A 19,295-nucleotide genomic window follows, 5' to 3' on the forward strand; every position below is an offset into this window, starting at 1 on the left:
CTCACTAGGAGGGTAGTAATAAAACACTGGAACAGGCTACTTAGAGAGGTGGTAGAAGCTTATCCTTGGAAGTTTTCAAGACCCAACTAGACAAAGCTTTGGCTAGGATGATCCGGATGGGGATGGTCTTGCTTTGAGCAGGGGGTTGGACTAGATGTAACCTCCTGAGGTCCTTTCCAACCCTCGTTTTCTATGATTCTGTGATTGCGATTAAGAATTTTGCTGCTTTTGATCCGAGTAGCCTTCTAGAGCCCAATCACTCAGCATCCAGGCTTTACTCAGGTCACTGGGACCTTGTGGGATTGTGTCCTAGTTATTCAAATCTCTTGGACAACGGGTGTTTGTGGTAGCTGAAGAAACAAGTGACAAGCATACAGGGTTTTGGTGAATTTGCAAAGCATCACTGTTTATTAATTTAGAATGAATGCAACAAGCACAAAGCCTACACGGCATAATTTTCAGACATTCAGAACGGTTCCTTTTGGGACTCCATCATCTCCCTCAGCTGCTCGATCTGTGCATTTACGCTGCTCTTGGCAGTGCCGCCAGGGGCAGTGTACTGCTCCACGCTGTTGACATAGTCCCACACCTGGGACACGTCGCTTGCAAACAGGGGGCTGGGGAGGCAAAGCAGAGGTGAGCACAGCCGTGGAGCCTGCACTGCATGCAGGATTGCCTTGGCTTTGTACCCTGCCTGCATTCTTAAGCCTAGTCCTCCTCCCACTGAAGTCAAATCGTTGCCTTGCACAAAGCTACCAGGTCAGGACAGAAGTGTTTTACAGCTGCTTTGCACAGGTGCCAGCGCCAGTGCCAGCATGTGGTGCAAGCCAGGGGAGAATCAGGCCCTTTCTGTTTAGAAGTGCCACACAACAAGGCAGCATCAAAAGTGTCTACGTTTGGAAGATGAGTAGGGGCTAGGCCAAAGAGCTATGCTGTCAGTGGGGAGCCCCCTGCCAGCCCACCATGCTTCAGGGAAAAACTGTATAGTTAGAAGCCATTTAAGCACAGATGGTAATTGTACTTCTGACCTATCTGTGGTTGGCATTAACAGCAGTGAGAAGCTTGTGATGAATAAGAATCATTTTCTGTTTATTCCCTTCAACCGCCGCAGGGAAATTCCATGTTTCAATCCTGTTTGGGATCTCGGCTGTAGGGCTATGGGATAGGAGACTTGCTGCAGAGTCTAATCTATGCTTTGCAACTTGTGTGGCTCCAATGGAAAGGCTGTTCCCTGTGGGTAAGGGAGTTGTCCCCTTTTTCATGGTGTCATTAGTTTGGGAACCAAGGTAATTCCGCCAAATAGCACTTGGAATGAAGTTCTGGCCAGGTCTTGCAACAGAGGTTGTTCTCTGATCTGTGCAGCAAGGGGAGAGGTGTTAAGGAGACATAGGTCATGCCCTTTGAAAGCTGGATACCCACCTAATGCTCTTCATGTCCTCAAGGGTGAGAAGACTGAGGGAGATGCCCTTACTCTCAGCCAAGTGGACGACCTTTCCCGATGTCATGTGAGCCTGTCTGAACGGCATCTGCAGTACCAAGCGTAGGCAACAGTTAACGAATATGCAGGTAGAATCTGGGATCAGAGGCTTTGGGACTACTGAAGTGACCCATACACCTTGTTTAACAGAGCAGCATTTTCCATGGACTCAGAAGTTTGGACGTTCTCAGGTGTAGGGCGTGCTTGTGCTAGAAGCTAACGCTATGCTTTTATAAGGGGCTCAGGTCCACTCCGTAGCACTTAGACTACCTGGGATACATGTAAAGGGGTTTTCAATACTTAGCGACCATCAGCTGAGGATAGAAAATGTAGCACTTTTCAGTGACAGAATACTGCACAATTAGGTGCTTTTCAAGCAGGAAAGGAGAGGATTGTACCTTCCTCTTGAGATAACCAGCACTTGTCACAAGAAAGAATGGAGTTTAATATTGGGAGCAGCCCAAAAGTTACCCCAGTGTCCTCAACCCTGAACACATCCCTGAGGGGACACTGTAGCTTCAAAATCCTCCATCACATTTTCCATTGGGATTCTCTTGATACTTACTCCTTTACGAACCAAGTAGTAAGCAAGATCAGTAGCCAGCATGTCAGGGCTCAAGGCTCTCTCCATGTTTTCTTTGTGGATCTACAAAAACAAGAGTTATTGACAACAGCTACTTTTCATTGACATGTTAGCAATCGCAGAAGGGACAGAGTTCAGCCAGGAGAAGCACTGCCTTGGCAGCAAGGCCTTTCAAATCAATGAGCAAGATCAAGAAGTGAATTTCTCCCCCTTTCGTTTTGCTTTCGTTTTGCTACAGTCAGTGATCCAGCTATTCCATTTTAAAGTAATCGAAGGTACAAGCACTTTAGCAACATACTCTCCCTCTCCTGATGAAATCCAGTAAACACCTGTTATTAAGCACTGGAGTGGTTGTTATCAATAAATGACCTGCAACATGTTTCAGCCATGTACCCTAATTCATATTTCATATTTTACCAGTGTAAGTCTGTCTGTTGGCTATGGAGTTACTCCTAAGTTACACTGGTGTGAAGCAAGAGCAGGACCCAATAAATTTAGTAGTAAATGGCTCTAATCTTACCTGGAGAGTAGAAATTACTCCAGTTGCCACCTGAAGCACAGCGTTCAGAGTATCCAGAACATCAAAGACTGCCTCCTTGTCTTCCTGTAGGTTAACAAAAGGGAAAATCAAAGTAGGTCAAACCTAATGCAGCTCACAAACCAAATAGCACAAATAGCTTGGCCACGGATCATGGCAGAAGCTCTCTCAGTTCATCTGATGTGTAAGCACTAGTAGGAACATACCCATGTGGAAGAATGGCCATCCCGGTGAGCTCCCTGCATAAAGGCAGCTGGGCCAAGTCTCCCTTTGCAGACTAATATTCAGATGAGAGACTGTTCTCACCACAGGAACTCTATTTGGACAATGCAGCCTGCATCTGAGCAGGAAGCTATTTGATTAGTGTTTCTGAACGGTGTGATCTATCATTTACAAACTTAAATGAATGCTTGCACTGATAAAAACTACTGGAGACTCTGATGCCCTCTCTGCAATATTGAACCTACTTCCCATTGCTGTGCTCTGCAGTGGTTGCTGCTAGCGGGGGTCAGGATAGCTTACTCCCCACAACCACTCAATGCTAGGCTGGACACACCCAGGCAAGGTCCCTCCAGCCAGTCATGGACAGAACCCCCCACTTACTCCTCTAAGGTAGTTGATCACTGTCGTTTTGAATAGAAACATGGAGTTAAAAGCTGCTGTATGCATTATTGACCCCACAAACCATTCAGTCTTTGGGACAGATCCTCAGCTGGCATCCACTAACAGAGCTGCACTGATGTCACCTGAAAATGGTCAGTCATTTTTTATTCCATAATGGATACCGATAAATAGAGTTGTGATGCCTCTTAGGTCTGAATGGTGGTCTTACACCCTCCCTGTCTCTGACTAAGTGCTGCTGCATACAAAACACAGTATGTACAGGTATGAATAGCTGCTGTCATTCCTACCACAGTAAGTTTTCAGTTATGCTCATGCAGAGAAATGGAATAGGGAAAAAACCCTCCATGCTTTACCTGCAGGTCCTTGTTGTAGGTGTTTGGAAGTCCTTTGAGGATCATAAGAATGCTTGTGCACTGCAGAGGAGAGGGAGGAAAGTTAGGGTGCTTAGGGCAAGTTAGAAGAATGATACAATTTTACCCAGCAGGGCTCAAAAGCCTGGACTGCATCATCTGGCCAGGTTTCTGTGCATTACAGTCACTGCCTCAATTAATTACCTAACTGCTTTTGTTTGAGGTAGAAAAGCTACAGGCAGATGGGCAAGAAAGAGGGCCAGTTCTCAGAGCTCCCTTGGGTCAGCAGCAGTCTCTAGGTTGTCAGTTAAGTGTATAACAGGAATACAGTGTCTCAGCTGTCATTCAGAGCAGCTGCATCTTCTCTGCCTGTCACCTGCAGTCATATGCTACATCCCTTCCTAGGAACAGTATTCTACGCCAGGGGTTCCCAATCTGTGGTACACAGACAACCTGTCAGTGGTATGCGTTAACTGATTTATTATAATTACTTGATATGTAAAAAAAATTGCTGATGGTACCTATGGCTGAACTGAAAAAATTGCTGGTGGTGCTTAAGTCTGTATCATTTTAAATTGGCAGTGCACAACCTGTCAGAGTTTGGGAACCGCTGTTCTACACCGTCCGGCAGCTGATCTGGGACACTCACAGCAAACAGTATTTGGCTTTGGACGGTACGTCTCAGAGCACTGTGCACAGGTGTGTATTGGGGAAACAGAACAGACAGGGTTACCAGGGCCAAGTTTTTTCAGAAGCGGTCTCTGACTGGCAGAGCCTACTTTAAGCTGTTTTGAGCTCAGTTTCACCCGCAGTTCCCGCCGACTTCAGCATTTCTACAGAGTCAGACCCAGGGAGTCGTGCTGGGCCCTAATGAGAGGGTTCCTGCTGTTCAAGTGACTTGCCCAGTGGCAGATGGAGGAAGAGACCCAAAGTCTGGTAGGAAGGATTCCTTTTCTTCCTGGACTGGGGTAATGGGGAAAGCGCCCTGAAAAACCTGCTTCTTCTCCCTTTGCAGGCTTACCCTTCCAAACACACGTCCAGCCTTGCTGCGGATTATCTCCAGGCTATCAGGGTTCTTCTTCTGAGGCATCAGGCTACTGCCGGTGCTGAAAACAAAACACTTGGAGCATGAGACTACGGAGACCTGATCTGCAGAGAGCAAGGCTGGAAAGACAGCGCAGCTTGTTGCACTGGGAGCATGAAGTACTCTTGGTACCTTTTTCTGCTGGGCACTCTCTTCCTTGTGGATGAGAGATTTCCAGTGCTCACCACACATAACAATAATGGGTCTCATTTTCCAAGGTTTCAGAAGCTGAACCTTCATTTCAGTAACTTGAGTTTTGCTTTCACACTCCTGCTTTTGAGTCTGTTTGAAAGCTTAGCTTTCTTAGGTAGAAAGATCTCAGCTTCCTCATTCAAGGAACAACTGTTACATCAGCTATACCCATGAACTTAGGAAAGTCCAGCCTAAGGGTGTGGTGTCTCTTACCAGGATATACCGACAAAATTGGGTGTGAGGATTCTGCCACGTTAGGCATTTAGGGCGCTACAGAGCATGAAAGACGCCTGTAACAGGAAATCTGGAAGGATTACAAAACATGCCTGTTAAAGGCTCCTTTTACAGGAACTCCCAGCTCACAGCAGGAAACAGAGTTATTTTCTCTCTTTTTTTTGTTAGCACAGGCGCATTTACAGCCTGATTCTAGAAGCGTTTACTTGGGCAAAATGCCCAGCGAACACAGCAGAGACCTTGGTGGAATAAGGGCTACTGGAATGAGAGTTAAAAAAAATACATGTGCACAGAAGGCTCCTTTCATTTGACAAGCTCAAAGGCTTAGCAACTATTAGTCCAGAGTGAAACCACTATCATCCCTATCTTACAGATGCGCAAATTGTGGCAAAGAGGTGGAGTGACCATAGTCATACAGTGGGTCAGTAGCAAGGCAGGAACAGACCTTAGATCTCCTGGTCCCTTTCTCTAGCTATTAAATACTTCTCTCCTAGCAACAATTCACTTAAAAAATGGAAAGAAAACAACCTTGTTAATAGGTCTGACCATGTACATAACTGGATTAGGCAAGATGCGTCATTACTGGGCATCTGTCAGGATCTTTGTAAGCAGGAAGGCATTGTAGCTTGTTCCTACCCACCACTCCTGGCCTAAACACCCAGGCTCTATGCCAGCCCTGCTAGGGTGGGGGTGCCTGATTACCATGTTGCATCAGTTGCTGGGGAGCCAGTATTAATAGGATGCTGAAAGGAGGGGGATAAAGCCTTCAATACCAAGAAGCTTTGAGATGATGCTTTCATATTCCGGTGGGCTTGGAAGTGGCCACCTGAAGGGTCTAACGGCAACAAGTCTGATACTGCAAACCCATCAACCTGCCCATATTTTAGGAGGTGGTTCTGCAGGGTCATCTTTATTCTTGATACCTAATTTCTGAGGTCCCCTTGCCCCAGTCACAGCAACCCAACTCACTAACTGAGGAGAGTTACAGCTGATCTCTCTCCTGATTCCAGTACAGGGTCACAGCTATATCAGTTTACTGTCTGGGCCCTTCTTGTGCTGGGTATTTCTAAAAAGGGAATAAAATACATTTTGTATTAGTTCTTTTTACTTTAAAATTTGTAGCAAGAAGTAGAGCGTTACCTGTAGGCATCAGACAGGGTCACAAAGCCAAACTCCTTTGTACTGTAGATGATGAGATCTTCAGCCATCTTGCTCAGGTGAGTCATCACAAGGGAGGCAAAGAAGAGGAACTCCACTGTAGGGCAGGAGTGAAGTTAAATAAATAAATAAATCTATCTATCTACATATATGAAAGTCTTTTTATGGTGGCAATTGCTTGCAGTTGGGCTGCAGGAAAATGTAGGATGTAGACAGTCTAAAGCATTTGTTGAAGAGAAGTTAGAGATTTTTCAGATGACTTTGGTCATCAGAAGTCTTATTCTAGTGCTCCAATTTTACCCGTCATAGATCAAAAATTCAAATGTAGCATTAATGTTCAGTTAAAAGACTGATCTCTCCTTGCAGAGCTGCTGCTAAAAATGGCCGTATCTGAGCTTCCCCCCCCTTGAAAAATTTATCAAAAGCAGGTTTCTAGATAGTAAGCAGTGACAGAAAGACAACAATGATAAAGGCAACAGTGATAAAGTTGCACCTACCCACAAAGTCACGTTCACTGACAGCATCCATGCTGTTCAGGCTGATATGGGCAAAATCAAGTTCTGCAATTTAAAGAGCACACATGGTGATGATCTAAACATGAGCATTACCTGAGCTGTCTAAGGCCTTGATTCAGGAGAAGTCAGGGGTATTGCTAGTTTCCAAGTGCATGGACTAGCTCCTGACTAACTATATCCCATGTCAGAGAGATGCAAAGATCAGTGTGTGTGTGTCTGTGGGTGGGTGGGGGGAGGTGTGATTCTGTAGCAAGAGCCCCAACTACCAGGGCTTCTCTTGACAGCATCAGGGAAGGGCAAGGGAAGGGGAACCTGTCCGCCCCCCATCTCAAGCAGTAAAACAAAACTGAGGTTGGGTTATGAAAAGGATAAATAGAGGGCTGAGAGGAATGTACAAGGGGGATCTCTAGATTATGATGCAGCAGACAGTCTGTTAGTCCCTCTCCTTCCTGTCCATTAGGGCTAGGTTTAGGCCATGCACTTGCTCAGTTCTAGTGAGGGGCAGCTGACAACAACTTACCCTTACGCAGGAACTCTCTATCAATACTGAGCGGGTTGCCAGCCACAGCACCACTGCACAGGGAGAAGGGAAAGCCATGCATGACACACCGCACTGACACTAACACACCTACTTCTGTGTCCTCTGCACAAACTGAGTCACAGAGAGCGATGCCCCAAGCTCTGACTGCATGCTGCTTTTCTAGTGCGCTGCTTGTCCCATACTATGTGTACAACTATACCAACTCCTACAAGGTAATTTTTAGCCAAAGGCAGCCAGGAGTTTCTTATTCTGTGAAGGTGACTTGGTGTCTTTCACGCCTACAAAAGCAGAGTCAATGGCAAAAGTCTCACTGACTTTAGTGGATACAGAAGTATGCTTCTAATGAGAGAAGAGCTGTTCATACCAGAGATCTTGACCTCTACTATCTGCCCATTTCCAAGGCAAAAACTTGACAGGACAGCAGAGCTAATAATGTGAACACACATAGTCTAAGGCACCATTTCACCAATAGGCCTCTCCAGCGGAGACAGACTTTTGGTGATGGAGAACAATATTCAGAATAGGAAGTGTGTTAAACATTTTCTAGTATCCAGGGTTGGAAATATAGGCAAGTCCCCTTCTAGCTATGCTGTTTACAAATAAGAGCTGTCTTTTGCTCCACCAGAAAACACAATTCCCTTTGGGGGAAAGGGTCCAGGCCTTACATCTGCCTTTGTTATGCAAGAGGCATAAATGTTAACAGGCGTTTCCATGGCCGACCAGAAAGGTTGAGGCTGCCAGCATTATCTCAAGCATGAACCATGGTCCCGCACATTTTGCTTGACTGTACAGTATTCCTATGTGCAGCTGACCAGAGGGAGTGCTCCTGACATTGGGAGAATGCTGATGGTTTATACCAGATCAGGAGCTGGTCCCGACTTTCTAACATAGCAGCATAGAAGTCAAGAGAGGCAAGCGACTTACCTTCCCAAAGGCAGAATGTTGATCCTTTTCTTGATTTCTCTCAGACGGTCAGAATCTCGGAGCAGAGCAACAGCATGACTGTGGGAAGACAAGGTGATAGAGGAAGAGAGTGAAATAACCAGGTTTAGCATTTGCCTCCCTAACAAAATGGCTTTTAGCTGGTGTGAGTAGTACCAGAACCTTACTTATCAACAGAACTCGCACGCCATGAAAGTCAGAGGCCATGGTAATGGATGCCTTGTCAGCAGAGATGCAACAACCAGGAGCAAGGTGAGGCTACCTCCAGTGAAGCAAAGCTCTGCTCCAGTGGCAGCCCTTCTGATAATGTCCCCAGTCTTTAGCTCCTTTGCAACATTTACTCAGCTGGGAAGATCAAACCTTGGTAAACTAAGTGCAAATGAAACTTGTCCTAAGTTCTGTGTGGCGAACCCTATTAGGAAGTAGAGATCTAGTTCCCAAGTCTGGTTCCATCACCCTGGTGCAAGCATGCTTTGGATGTGACATGTTCACACAATTGTTTTCTTAAGTCATCCACAACCCAGGAGGTGCGTGAAGATGGGTCGATTCCACAATGGAGCATCAGCTTCCACATTGGCCTTGGAGGCTGTTGGGGCATCATCGCATGCTGATGGTACTTTGTGTTACAACTGCACTTCTGGGTGTCACAAGGAGTTGGTCCCCAAGGACAAACTCTCACAGCAGAGCCTAAGAAGGATGGTACCTGAGCAAGAAGTGGCTCCATCTGATTGGCTGAGCTCTTTGCAGGTGAGTATAGCCAGGGAAGATGACATCAGTTTCTCTGCAATATGAAAGGAGAGATGAGGCAAACAGCCAGCTGACAGTCCAACAGCCTGAATGAAGATACAGACTAAACAGGGAAGCATCTAAGGCTGAGAAAAGGGAGGCCAGAGCTCCAAGAGAAATTCTGGGCTTCAGGAAGAAGTTACTGTGCAAGGTTCATACTTTCATAGTTTCTAGGGTCGGAAGGGACCTGAGGAGATCATCGAGTCTGACCCCCTGCCATGGCAGGAAAGAGTACTGGGGTCAAATGACCCCAGCAAGGTGTACATCTAGCCTCCTCTTAAAGACCCCCAGGGTAGGAGCCAGCACCACTTCTCTTGGCCTGTGTTCTTTAGCCTGTGTTATGCAGGTCAGTCTAGAGGATCATAACATCCCCGTGCCCTGGCACCTAGGAACTGTCGGAGCCAGTGTTACGATTCGGGAGTTCCCAGACTAGCACTTAGCACACAAGATGCTTTGGCACAATCACCCTGTATTACCGATTTAAGATAGTACCCAACCTTTGCTTTACAAATCCTTCTTATTTATGATCACCATTGTCACCGTCATGTACAAAAAGAACAGAACAATGAAAGATCCCCTCTAGACAAAGATTTGAGTGGCACCCAAACTTGCATTCAGATATCTTGATAAGTGTGTGTTCTGGATCACTGCAATTTAATCAGGAGTTAAAGTGATTACAATTTCTACCAAGTCACAATTCAGGATGTCTGGCAATGTCCAGCTGCTTAAATTTCTTTTTTCTGCTTTAAATTAAATTCTGACCTCGCCATCTGACTTCTGTTGCCAGGATACAGTTGGGGTAAGGGGAATTTTCCATGCAGCAGGCCAGAGAATTAGGGCCACTGGTATTATCTCAGGCATCAGCCACACATGCTTTGCTTGAATGCATACTACCCAAGTATGCACCTAACCGCAGGATATATTCCTGACATCAGAAGAGCTCTGATGATTTACACTGGATCAGGAGCCAGCCCAGCATTTCTAACATGGTAGTGCAGAAGCCAAGAGAAGCAAGAGATTTTTACTTGAATGTGGGATTTGAAAAAAAAAAGGACTTACACAGCAGCTCGCTCCACCAGAGCCCTAATGAGCTGCAGCAGGTGAGCAGACAGGACAGAGTAGAAATTCCTCATGAACATTCGCAAGTCAGTCACAACCTGTAAGAGCAGACCGAGTGCAGTGTACCTTGTGATCAAATAAACGTCACTGTATTCCATATTACATAGGTCAAAGAATGGAAAGGAGAGGAAAGAGGTGTACAGGTCATTAATCAAGCACGGAAGATTTTTTTGCCTTTCTCTGCACTTATAACCACCTTACTGGAATACGCACATGCACCAGGGCAAAATTAGATCCCAAAATCTTCTGTGCCCTCCCACAGAGAGTTTATGGTGCTGTGCCCATGAGTACTGCTTCTCCTGCAGAGCAGTACAGCAAACCTTCTTTATGTAAAATGTACAACACAGACCCCACTACTTTTAGAGTAGCAGCTGTCTTGGGTTCATAGGAAGCACTGTGTCCTCAGCAGAAGGCCCTGTGCTCTCTCCTCAGTCCACGCAGACATGCTATTCGATACAGGTAGCACTCGTGAAGTCTGACATGAACACTGCTGCAATGCTTTGCAAGAAAGTCATGAAGTGACTTCGGTTTTTCCACCCCCCTTTGATCCAGAACTCTCACTGCATCCAGGAGGAGACAGATTCAAGGTACAATACTGCTGCCAAGGGAAATCAGTTCACATTCTCATAAGGCAACGCTGCTCAGCGATCGTGCTCAGCTGTTACCAGCGTGCCACTAAATTAAGTTGCATGATTGCCGTGACTTTGTGGGTGGCATTTAAGAAATACTGAAGCACGCCGTAGGAAATCTGATGATAGAGTGTGGGGGGAGGACTGAAGGGGCAAAGAGATTTCTCTCCTTACTTGATCATTTCTGCTTCGTCCAGTGTGGAGTTTTCCAGCCACCTCTCCAATCAGCTCCTGTGGGCAAGAGAAGCATTTCCATCAGCATTAGCTTCGTGGAAACAGGAAGACTTGAGTGAAACCTCACATCTCTGCGGCTTAAAAACTCAAGCTAGGATCCTGCACACATGCATGAACGTAGGACATGGAAGCCACAATCTCTTCCGGGCAGGGACTGTTACTTGTTGGATGCATGTCCAGTGCCTAGGCCACAGCAAGGTCCTGATTAGGGAGCCCTCGGCACCACTGTTTTGTAAACGGCTCTCCCAATGAGAGCCGAAAGGTGCTAGTTTAGTAATTAATGATGTTAAATACTCAGTGTGCATGGAGCTAGCCAGGTGCACAAGTGTGTGTAATATCAGGATCTACCACTGATGCAGTAGGCTGGCCAGGGTCTATTTTCAGGGATGGGAAAACAGTGGGCAATATCTGCTTACTGAATGCATCCATGTGGCTGGTCACTGCAGAAGTATTTGATTCTTTCAATAGGAACGCAACCAAAAATAGGAAACAGTTCAAGTATGCAGAGGGAGAAGCGAATGTTACAGTTCCCAAAATGGTCAGAGATGTTCACAGGAAGTTATGAAGAAATTAACTGAACTGCACCTTCAGTCTGCGCTCGTTGGCAGTGTGGATGTCCTCATCATTTGGGTTCAGCACAAAGAGTCCTTTGGACCATTCCTCAGAGATCTACAAATGTCAGCAAAAGACAGCAGTCAGGAATTATTATTTCCCTACTTTAGATGGCTCTTGGGAGGCTCAATTCCTATAAGTTTGTAAAACACTTTGATAACCCTGGATCTAGAACTGTCCCCTCCTCCCTCCAAATCTGATCTCACACTGGTGAGATTTCATTGGCGTTACACAATAGTAGGAGAAAGCCAGATTACTGCAGCTGAAAGACAGCACCAAGACTCTTGCCATGCCACCCATGTGTGAGACTCCGAGAGTGCATTTGGCACTATTCGTTCATGGATCACTCCAGAAACGGGTTGTGGATAACAGCACTGTTATCTCAATAGCGGTGGCTGAAGTTTACTGTACCTGTATTTGTCCTTATGGCTGGCAGCCTTGCATCATACCATCTACTTCAGCTAATAAATAAATACCTTTTCCAGTCCATTGAGGATCTTCTCCAGCTCAGGTTTGGTCAGAATTCCAGTCTTTTCCAAGGCCTTGGCATAAGCCATGCTCCCTTGGATGTCGACTTCTGACAACCTCTGGTCATAATCAATGGAAGAGTTGAGCCTCTCCATGACGGGATCCAGGCCTCCTACAAATCTTCCCCCCCAAAGTTTATCCCCCTGTGCAAAAGGAAGTGGGAAAAGAAAGCAAACCAATCAATCATTTTGGACACCCAAAGCAACACAATCCTTCAGATTAGCACTGATTTAAAAAACAGGACGGCGGGACAGTCCCCTGCCACTCTGCAGTGTTAGCATATAACAGAGCATATAGGACCAAATTCAGACCTGGTGTAAGCAGATGCTGCACCCCTGCCAAAGGATCAGACTAAGTCAACAGCCTGGATTTGGAAGTGGTGTAAATAGTGCTGGAACTGACCTTTAGAGGGATCAGAATACGCTGAGTGCTTTACATTTACAAATTTACAGGCTCCTGTTGGCAGGATTGACCCTCTTTCTCTTCCCACATGGAAAGAGCTACGCTCCCTTACGCAGCTGGTAATCTGCAATAGCCTGCAAAGAAGCATAGCAGTCGGGCTGCCCATGTACTGAGGCCACTCCCCATCTCATTTCCTTGGGCTTCCCCCTGACATCATCCCCTATCAGCCAGTGGCTCCGGTCCTCTGTAAGCTCTTTGAGGTAAGGACCAGGCTTTTTCTTCTGGGAAAATGAGGGCTCCGGGGTGATGCCACAATACATAAAATAATAATGTGAACATCAGTCTTGACCTTGACTCAGTGGAAGCTGCCAGTGCTTGTCCAAGAGCTGAATGAAGGCAATGCTCAGACAGGAGCGGATCCTCATAGCACTGATCAGCTAGGACTCTGGGATGTGGTTCAGGAGATGGGCAATCTCTCCTTGCCATTACTGTTTAGCTATTGAGCCATTAACTGGGTCCCAAGCCCTCTTTAGTGACCTTTGCTCCAAAGTAAGTATGACATTAATATGCCCTAACTTTTTTAAACAAATACAAAGGCATGTGACAAATCCAGCACTGATACCTCTTTCTTCTAAAGCAGGCGAAGTGCACTGACCCACTGATACCCTTTTAGAGCATGACTAGTCAGTGAGGGTCATAGTACAGATTAGCATCTGTTGCATTGTATGGGAAAAGGGATACACTTTTTAATCGAGAATAAAAAGTCGTTTTTGATTGAGTGGCACAGAGGCAGCTGCGGACAGACACAAGCTACCTCCATTGTATAAACCACTTCTGAAATTATGAGGCATTTGATGGTTGCGCTGAGGAGGGAATCAGGCTGACTGCAGCTGGGAGCGGAGGGTGCTCAGTACCTCTTCGTGCTAGTCTTAGCATCTCCAGCTTCAAGCCAGCAGCTCTGACACGATAGGTCTAATAGCATAAAGTTTTCAGTAAGTAGTTTAAAAGGACACTGTTACACAAGCACAAATGAGAGTTTCTTCCTCGGCTTTTTATCAGCCATACCTTAGGAAGACAAAACAGCTATGAAATGACTCAGGCTCTGCAATTTTTAAGGGTTGGTTTTTTTGGCTTTTTTTTACACATCCATTCATCTAGTATATTCATATTTGTGTGTGGCCTAATGGCGTTCATTTTAGAAGCGTGCCTCGGAAGGAAGGGAAGTTTAGGTTAGATATTAGGAAGAACTTCCTCACTCGGACGGTAGTAAAACCCTGGACCAGGTTACCCAGAGAAGTGGTGGAAGCTCCATCCTTGGAGGTACTTAAGACCTGGCTAGACAAAGCCCTGGCTGGAATGATCGAGTTGGGGATGGTCCTGCTTTAAGCAAGGGGTTGGACTAGATGTGACCTCCTGAGGTCCCTTTTCATGCTAATTTTCTATGAATCTAAGTCACCCTTCAAGCCAGTCAAAATGCAGCAAGGTGCATATGGCCCATCTCACCCTGGATTTGTACAACGCATCTGCTTCAGCAGCTAAGAAGATGCGTTGTTTGGTCACAAGTCACTTGCTTACCCAAGTGGGACACATCCTGAAGTCCTTACTCAGGCCAAATTTCCACTGGACTCAAATGGGAGCTCTGCTTATGTATGGACTCCAGGATTGATCCTTATGGATTTTAAAAGCAAATTTCCAGAGCAGATACTAGTGGGCAAAGAGAAGCATTTTGGGAGCATTTATCGAAACTCCTCCTGCAGAGCCTGAATTGCAGTGTGGATACTTTGGCCCATCTGTCTTATATCTCACACATTTCTCCCTCTCCCTCTTCACATCCAAACCACCATCCATGGCAGCTGACTGGATAGGACCCTGTCTCAAGATAATCAATACCATTATTTTATCAGCTAAAGGGGTTATTGGTGAGTAACTCTAGGAAACTTTCCCCCCAGAGACTGTCTCCAACCTATTAAACCAGTTCCTGCTGAACCAACATCTTTTATGGGCCCTATCATTGTGTCCCTGTAGAAGCAAGTAAGTCCTTGTGAAGTTTGCCTTTTTAGAACCATAAAATTAGGCCCTTTGTGTTTAAAGATTTGATTTCAGGGCTGTTTTAAGCATATGCCCTTTTTTAATTCTAACTTTGTCCACAGCCAAATTTTGCACGGCCTCAGCTACAATACCGATTAGACATTGCCCTTCTATTAGTTTCCTCTGCTGGTTCACAGGAACAATGCTAAAAACGAGTGACCAAACCTAGGTAAATGAGGTGGGAAATGGGACAGATTTGTAGTTACATTTAGTTGGGATTTTCTCCTCCTGAATTCAGACATGGAAAATTGAGGTACCCAAGCTCACCTTGCAATTGATTGTATGTTCATAACTAGACTTTTTTCCCACCCCCCCGACTCTCTTATTTAACTTTTGGAAGTCACAGTAATTCACCATAAATTTTGTGGGGGACTTCTCTCTCACTTGAAATTGCTACCTGTCAAACTAATCAGGGCAGTGATGAGGGTAGAAGATGCTTGTCGGAATGCAACAGCATTAGATGGGAGAGGCGGCAGAGCAGTTTGGTTCAGAGGCTGCTAGTTTGGGGCAGATACTGAAAATGCAGCCTCGGTACAGACAGACAGTGCTGGTGAGCAGTTATACAAGTAGCTGTCTAAATAGCACTTAACTGCGAAGTAATCTTCACCTAAAATAAGTGATCTCATGTGAAAAAGAGCTCTGATAAAATGTTGGTCTCTGATATTTTTAATCAAGCTTCTCAAAAGTTTAGTTTGCAAGTGGGTGACATCTACTACTGAGAAATCAAAGCTCACACTCACCTCAGCTGTCATGTCTGACCGCTGCCTGTTTCCTATGGAGACTTCAGCAACTTGTGCAGTCTGCAAGAAGAAAACAGCTCAGATGTTTTTCCCTCTCAGACAGGGAAACCTGCACCTTTGGACAAACCGCACTGGACCGCCCCGCAGGAAAGTACCGCCGCCCCACCGCTTTGGACAAACCGCTGTTTGCAAAAATCCTGCCCGGGGTAAAGACAGCGTGATTAATCATCCGTGATCAGCTCCAGCAGGACAGGGCTGTCTCAGGATTTATTGCACAAGAAGCAAAGCAGTTGCGTTGCGCTGTGTATCGGCCACGCAGCGAGGTCTGCTGCAGCCTGCCATGCGAGTGCAGAGGGTCGGAAAGTGCACTCCAGCCCCTCTGGTTCACGTCCCAGCTTAACTCACCTGCATGCAGGGAAGCACTGGCTGATCTCTGCCGGGTCTGGCTCAGAGGGCTGCTTTTAGGCACAGCCAGCTGATGTCATAGCCCCGCCCCCACGGGGGGGCTGACAGATCTGGAATTTCCCCGCAGTTCCCTCCCACATCTAGTCCCACCCCCTCGCTGCCCCTCTGGTCCTGCTGGGCTCCAATATTGCAATGCTAGCAAATTATAAAGATTTATTCAGATGGTCTGAGATCAGTGCATATAAGCCCCCTGAGCCAATTCAGCTTGCAAAAAGCGTACGTTATGGGGGCAGAAGGAGAGAATGGGATGGAGGGGAGAGACTCCCTAATGCTTTCCGTTGGAGAAAACCTCCGTGCCTGGAGTGTATCGCTCTGGGAAATGGGAGTTTGCCCACGTGCGTCTGAATCCAAAAGCTCAACTTATTATTTAGTAGCTGTTTAAAACCTCTGGAGTTGAAAATATTGTCTCAACTTGAAACACACCTCTGTAAGCCATGCAGAAAACTATGCTGGGAGTCAATAGGAGTTGATCTTCTGCTTTTCCCCATCATGTACCACCCGCTAGGAGGTTGGGATGGATTAGAAAAACATTGGTGCGCACGGGTGCAGAGATCAGCCGTGCACCCCCTTGGCGCCAGCTGCGAAACCCGAAGTGCTGGTGAAAGCACACTTCCAGTTTCGCCAGTTTTGCTGCTGGTTCGGCGATCGGCCGCTGCGGGGTCTGGTGCCCTCCCAGATTCGGGAGGCACCAGTCGCCCGTGGATTAGAACAGCAGCTCTCAACCTTTTTTGTACCAGGACCCATTTGTCACATCGATGGCCAGTGCTGACCCAGTGCCCCTCACCCCCAGGCCCCAGCCCGCTGGTGTGTGGGGTGGGGGGTAGGTGTGTGTGGGGCATGGAGGGACCTCAAGCAGCCCCTTGCAGGTTGGAACTGGCTGCAAGGGAAAAGCCATGATTTCCCACGTTTTTCTCCTTTAAAGGATAATCCATTTGCAACCCTTCCATATATTCTTGTGACCCACTTTTGGGCCTCAAGCCATGGGTTGAGAAACGCTGGATTAGAGCAGGGGTGCTCAACCCCCAGTTTGCAAACCACATGCAACCCCTTGGCACTGTGTCATCTGGCCTGCAGGATTCCCCCTGGGTCTTTCCTGTTTCCACCTCTGCATGTATAAAACCTATTTTGGGGGGATATTGCCACAGCAGCTGTGGGCTTCTACATTTTCGCCACTTGAGGGAGTCGTTATCAATGAGTGACTCTTGTTAGCTTTCAACTTTGGTAGACTGATTGTGGCTGAACAGAATAGCCTTTTCAAGTTCCTCATTGTGCAGGTTGATACACTGGTTGTTGATTCACTGCTAGCTAATTCATAATGGACTAGATGGGACCTTCTGGGTTGTTGAGTCCAGTCCCTATTATTGCAGGGAGCCGCTATTTTAATAAAATCCCTTTGTCAACTGACCCAGCTCCAAGGACTGAACAACGATACAGGTAGGGGAGACCCCAGAAAACAGACCCCAGCCCAGCATTTGTTCCTTGGCGCTAAGTACTCAGTCACTCCCCAGCAAGGAAATGCTTTTCCCTTCTTCCACACTCCTAATGATGCTTTTTTTTTTTTACTTTTGTTGCTATTACTTTTATTATTATTATTCACACTGTTTGTTAACTATTACAGTGCACTACTTATTCCAGTCTTCAGTATCCAGACCTCTGAGGAGCTCTAGGAATGGTACAAATTAAATTTCAGGTGAATTTGTCATCAAAATCCCCAGCAGAACATGTGCAATCATTTCTCCACCACTATCCCCTGCATCTCTTGTATTGTCTTTCTCTTGCCATGTCCCTTGTTCCCATTTGGAGTCTTTTTCTCCTTACCTGTGGCTTGTCCTCTCCATCCGCTCAACCCTTCTTGTCTCAGTCCCACCTCTTCATCTCCTTTCCACCACTGGTGTCTAGATGCTCACAGCGGTGATAATTTGGGGGGATGTGCTGAATGTATTTACTTACTTGGCTACAAGAGATGCTTAATTCTTTTCTACTGTTTTGAATGGGATGTCACAGTTACAGTCCTTTTCCTAGCGATGAACAGCATGGAAAGTGTGAAAAACAGAAATCAGAACAGAAGTTCCAGGGATGGGGAGAGCCAGTAAACAAGGCAGGAGGACTTTTTAACAGGGTGGTTTTGAGCTAGAGAGTAACAGTACCTTTGTGCCAATTGAAGATTGCAAAATGGGCCTCAAATAAGTGCTTTCTTCCCTTTTTTCCCCGTTTTTAATTTCCTCCCACTTTCTGCTTTATCATTTTGCTGTTTTACTTGCTTCTATGAAGCCCCTGATGAAATGGCACTGTGTACTTCAGATCATTTCCCCTGGGGACAGGGAATGGAGCACAGCCCCATTTCTGATCCTTTTCTTTTCCAGACTGATGTACCATACATACTGGGGTGCTTTGGAGGGGAATATGGCACATTCAACTGCAAAGAAACATTTAACACTATTTTACTACGTTTCGTTGTTCCAAAAGATTAGAGATCCGTGCCTTAACCGCACTTGCTCCTTGGGGACTAGTCACAGCATTACCTATTTCTTTTAATTTTTCCTTTATTAGAGTTTTTAATAATCATGTTCAGCCTTTTCAGTGCTTTATATAGCGATTTGCAGGAATATACTCTTTGTATTAGGCCTAACTCTAGAAATGAATTGACTCACATAACTTTTGCCCTAAAGTCATCCTATAGACTCAATCTGCTGGTCAGTGAAATGCACTGTTAGCTGGGGTGGTGTGGAGCCGTGCTGACATGTTTTATAAAAAGAATCCTTTAATGAATTCTGAATGTAAAAAAGATGCAAAATGCTGAATACAGAAAACATCTTTCATGACAAAGAATAGATACATTGCAGATCTGCTTTCCATAGCAGTTACTATGTCCCCTGCTTTCAGCAGCTAATACCAAGGCTCCTCTCTCATTGAGCCTTAGTGGTAACAATCACAATCCTATGCTTGAAATGTTTATACGCTGCACATTTAGAAAATTCCATGTCTGCATTCCCTATGGATACTCTAATGTACACATCCCAAGCCGCTGAGTCCGATCAGAAGTACAGTAATTAAAAACTGAGATACCTGGGCTAAGCGCTACTTTTGCATCTTCTCTTTGGAAAGTCGTTTGTGTGGAGCATAGTGATAATTTTGGTTGTGAATGAACTCCAGAGCCCAGCGGCCGAAGTGCATAGCGGAGCTCTGGAACGAAGCCCTAAGAAAGATATCAGCTAAGATGCAGATAATTAACTGGTGTCGGAAGACAAATGAGATGCTAAGCATAAAAAAGCAGGGGCACGTGGTATCGTATAGCAGGGCTTTGCTCTGCTGGTCTGGGCCATATTGTGCTAGGGTCAGTGAATCACATGAACAAACAAAGGCGACTAGCTCTCTCTGGAGTCTGTCTGTTGAGCTGGGTGTTTGTTCATCGCCGTCACTGTGCAATGACTGCGGTGGCTCCTGGGGTATGACC

At 46.0% G+C, this 19,295-nt stretch overlaps 1 protein-coding gene across 1 annotated transcript; it reads right to left on the bottom strand.

Annotated features, from left to right (window-relative positions):
* Nucleotides 1-374: 374 nt before the first annotated feature.
* Nucleotides 375-15,870, bottom strand: ASL (argininosuccinate lyase). The gene is made up of 17 exons (XM_019545512.1): nt 15,782-15,870; nt 15,377-15,436; nt 12,095-12,289; nt 11,592-11,675; nt 10,947-11,003; nt 10,084-10,181; nt 8,942-9,019; nt 8,221-8,298; nt 7,276-7,328; nt 6,738-6,800; nt 6,223-6,337; nt 4,594-4,678; nt 3,576-3,635; nt 2,581-2,664; nt 2,043-2,123; nt 1,420-1,526; nt 375-617 (listed from the first exon to the last, which is right to left on the bottom strand). The coding sequence occupies exons 1-17, from the start codon at nt 15,785-15,787 to the stop codon at nt 467-469; spliced, it is 1,455 nt and encodes a 484-aa protein (XP_019401057.1). The 5' UTR covers nt 15,788-15,870; the 3' UTR covers nt 375-466.
* Between the last annotated feature and the right edge of the window lie 3,425 nt (nt 15,871-19,295).

The sequence above is a fragment of the Crocodylus porosus genome, unplaced genomic scaffold (assembly GCF_001723895.1).
Source record: "Crocodylus porosus isolate Cpor-Errol unplaced genomic scaffold, CroPor_comp1, whole genome shotgun sequence".
Lineage (NCBI taxonomy): Eukaryota > Metazoa > Chordata > Crocodylia > Crocodylidae > Crocodylus > Crocodylus porosus.

Bases quoted from the DNA above. Each gene is read 5' to 3' on its own strand.
- ASL (XM_019545512.1), bottom strand. The intron at 9,020-10,083 runs GTAAGTCCTTTT...TTCATATTGCAG, and splicing joins CTGGTGGAGCGAGCTGCTGT to AGAAACTGATGTCATCTTCC. The intron at 618-1,419 runs GTGGGTATCCAG...TTGCCTCCCCAG, and splicing joins GAGGACATGAAGAGCATTAG to CCCCCTGTTTGCAAGCGACG.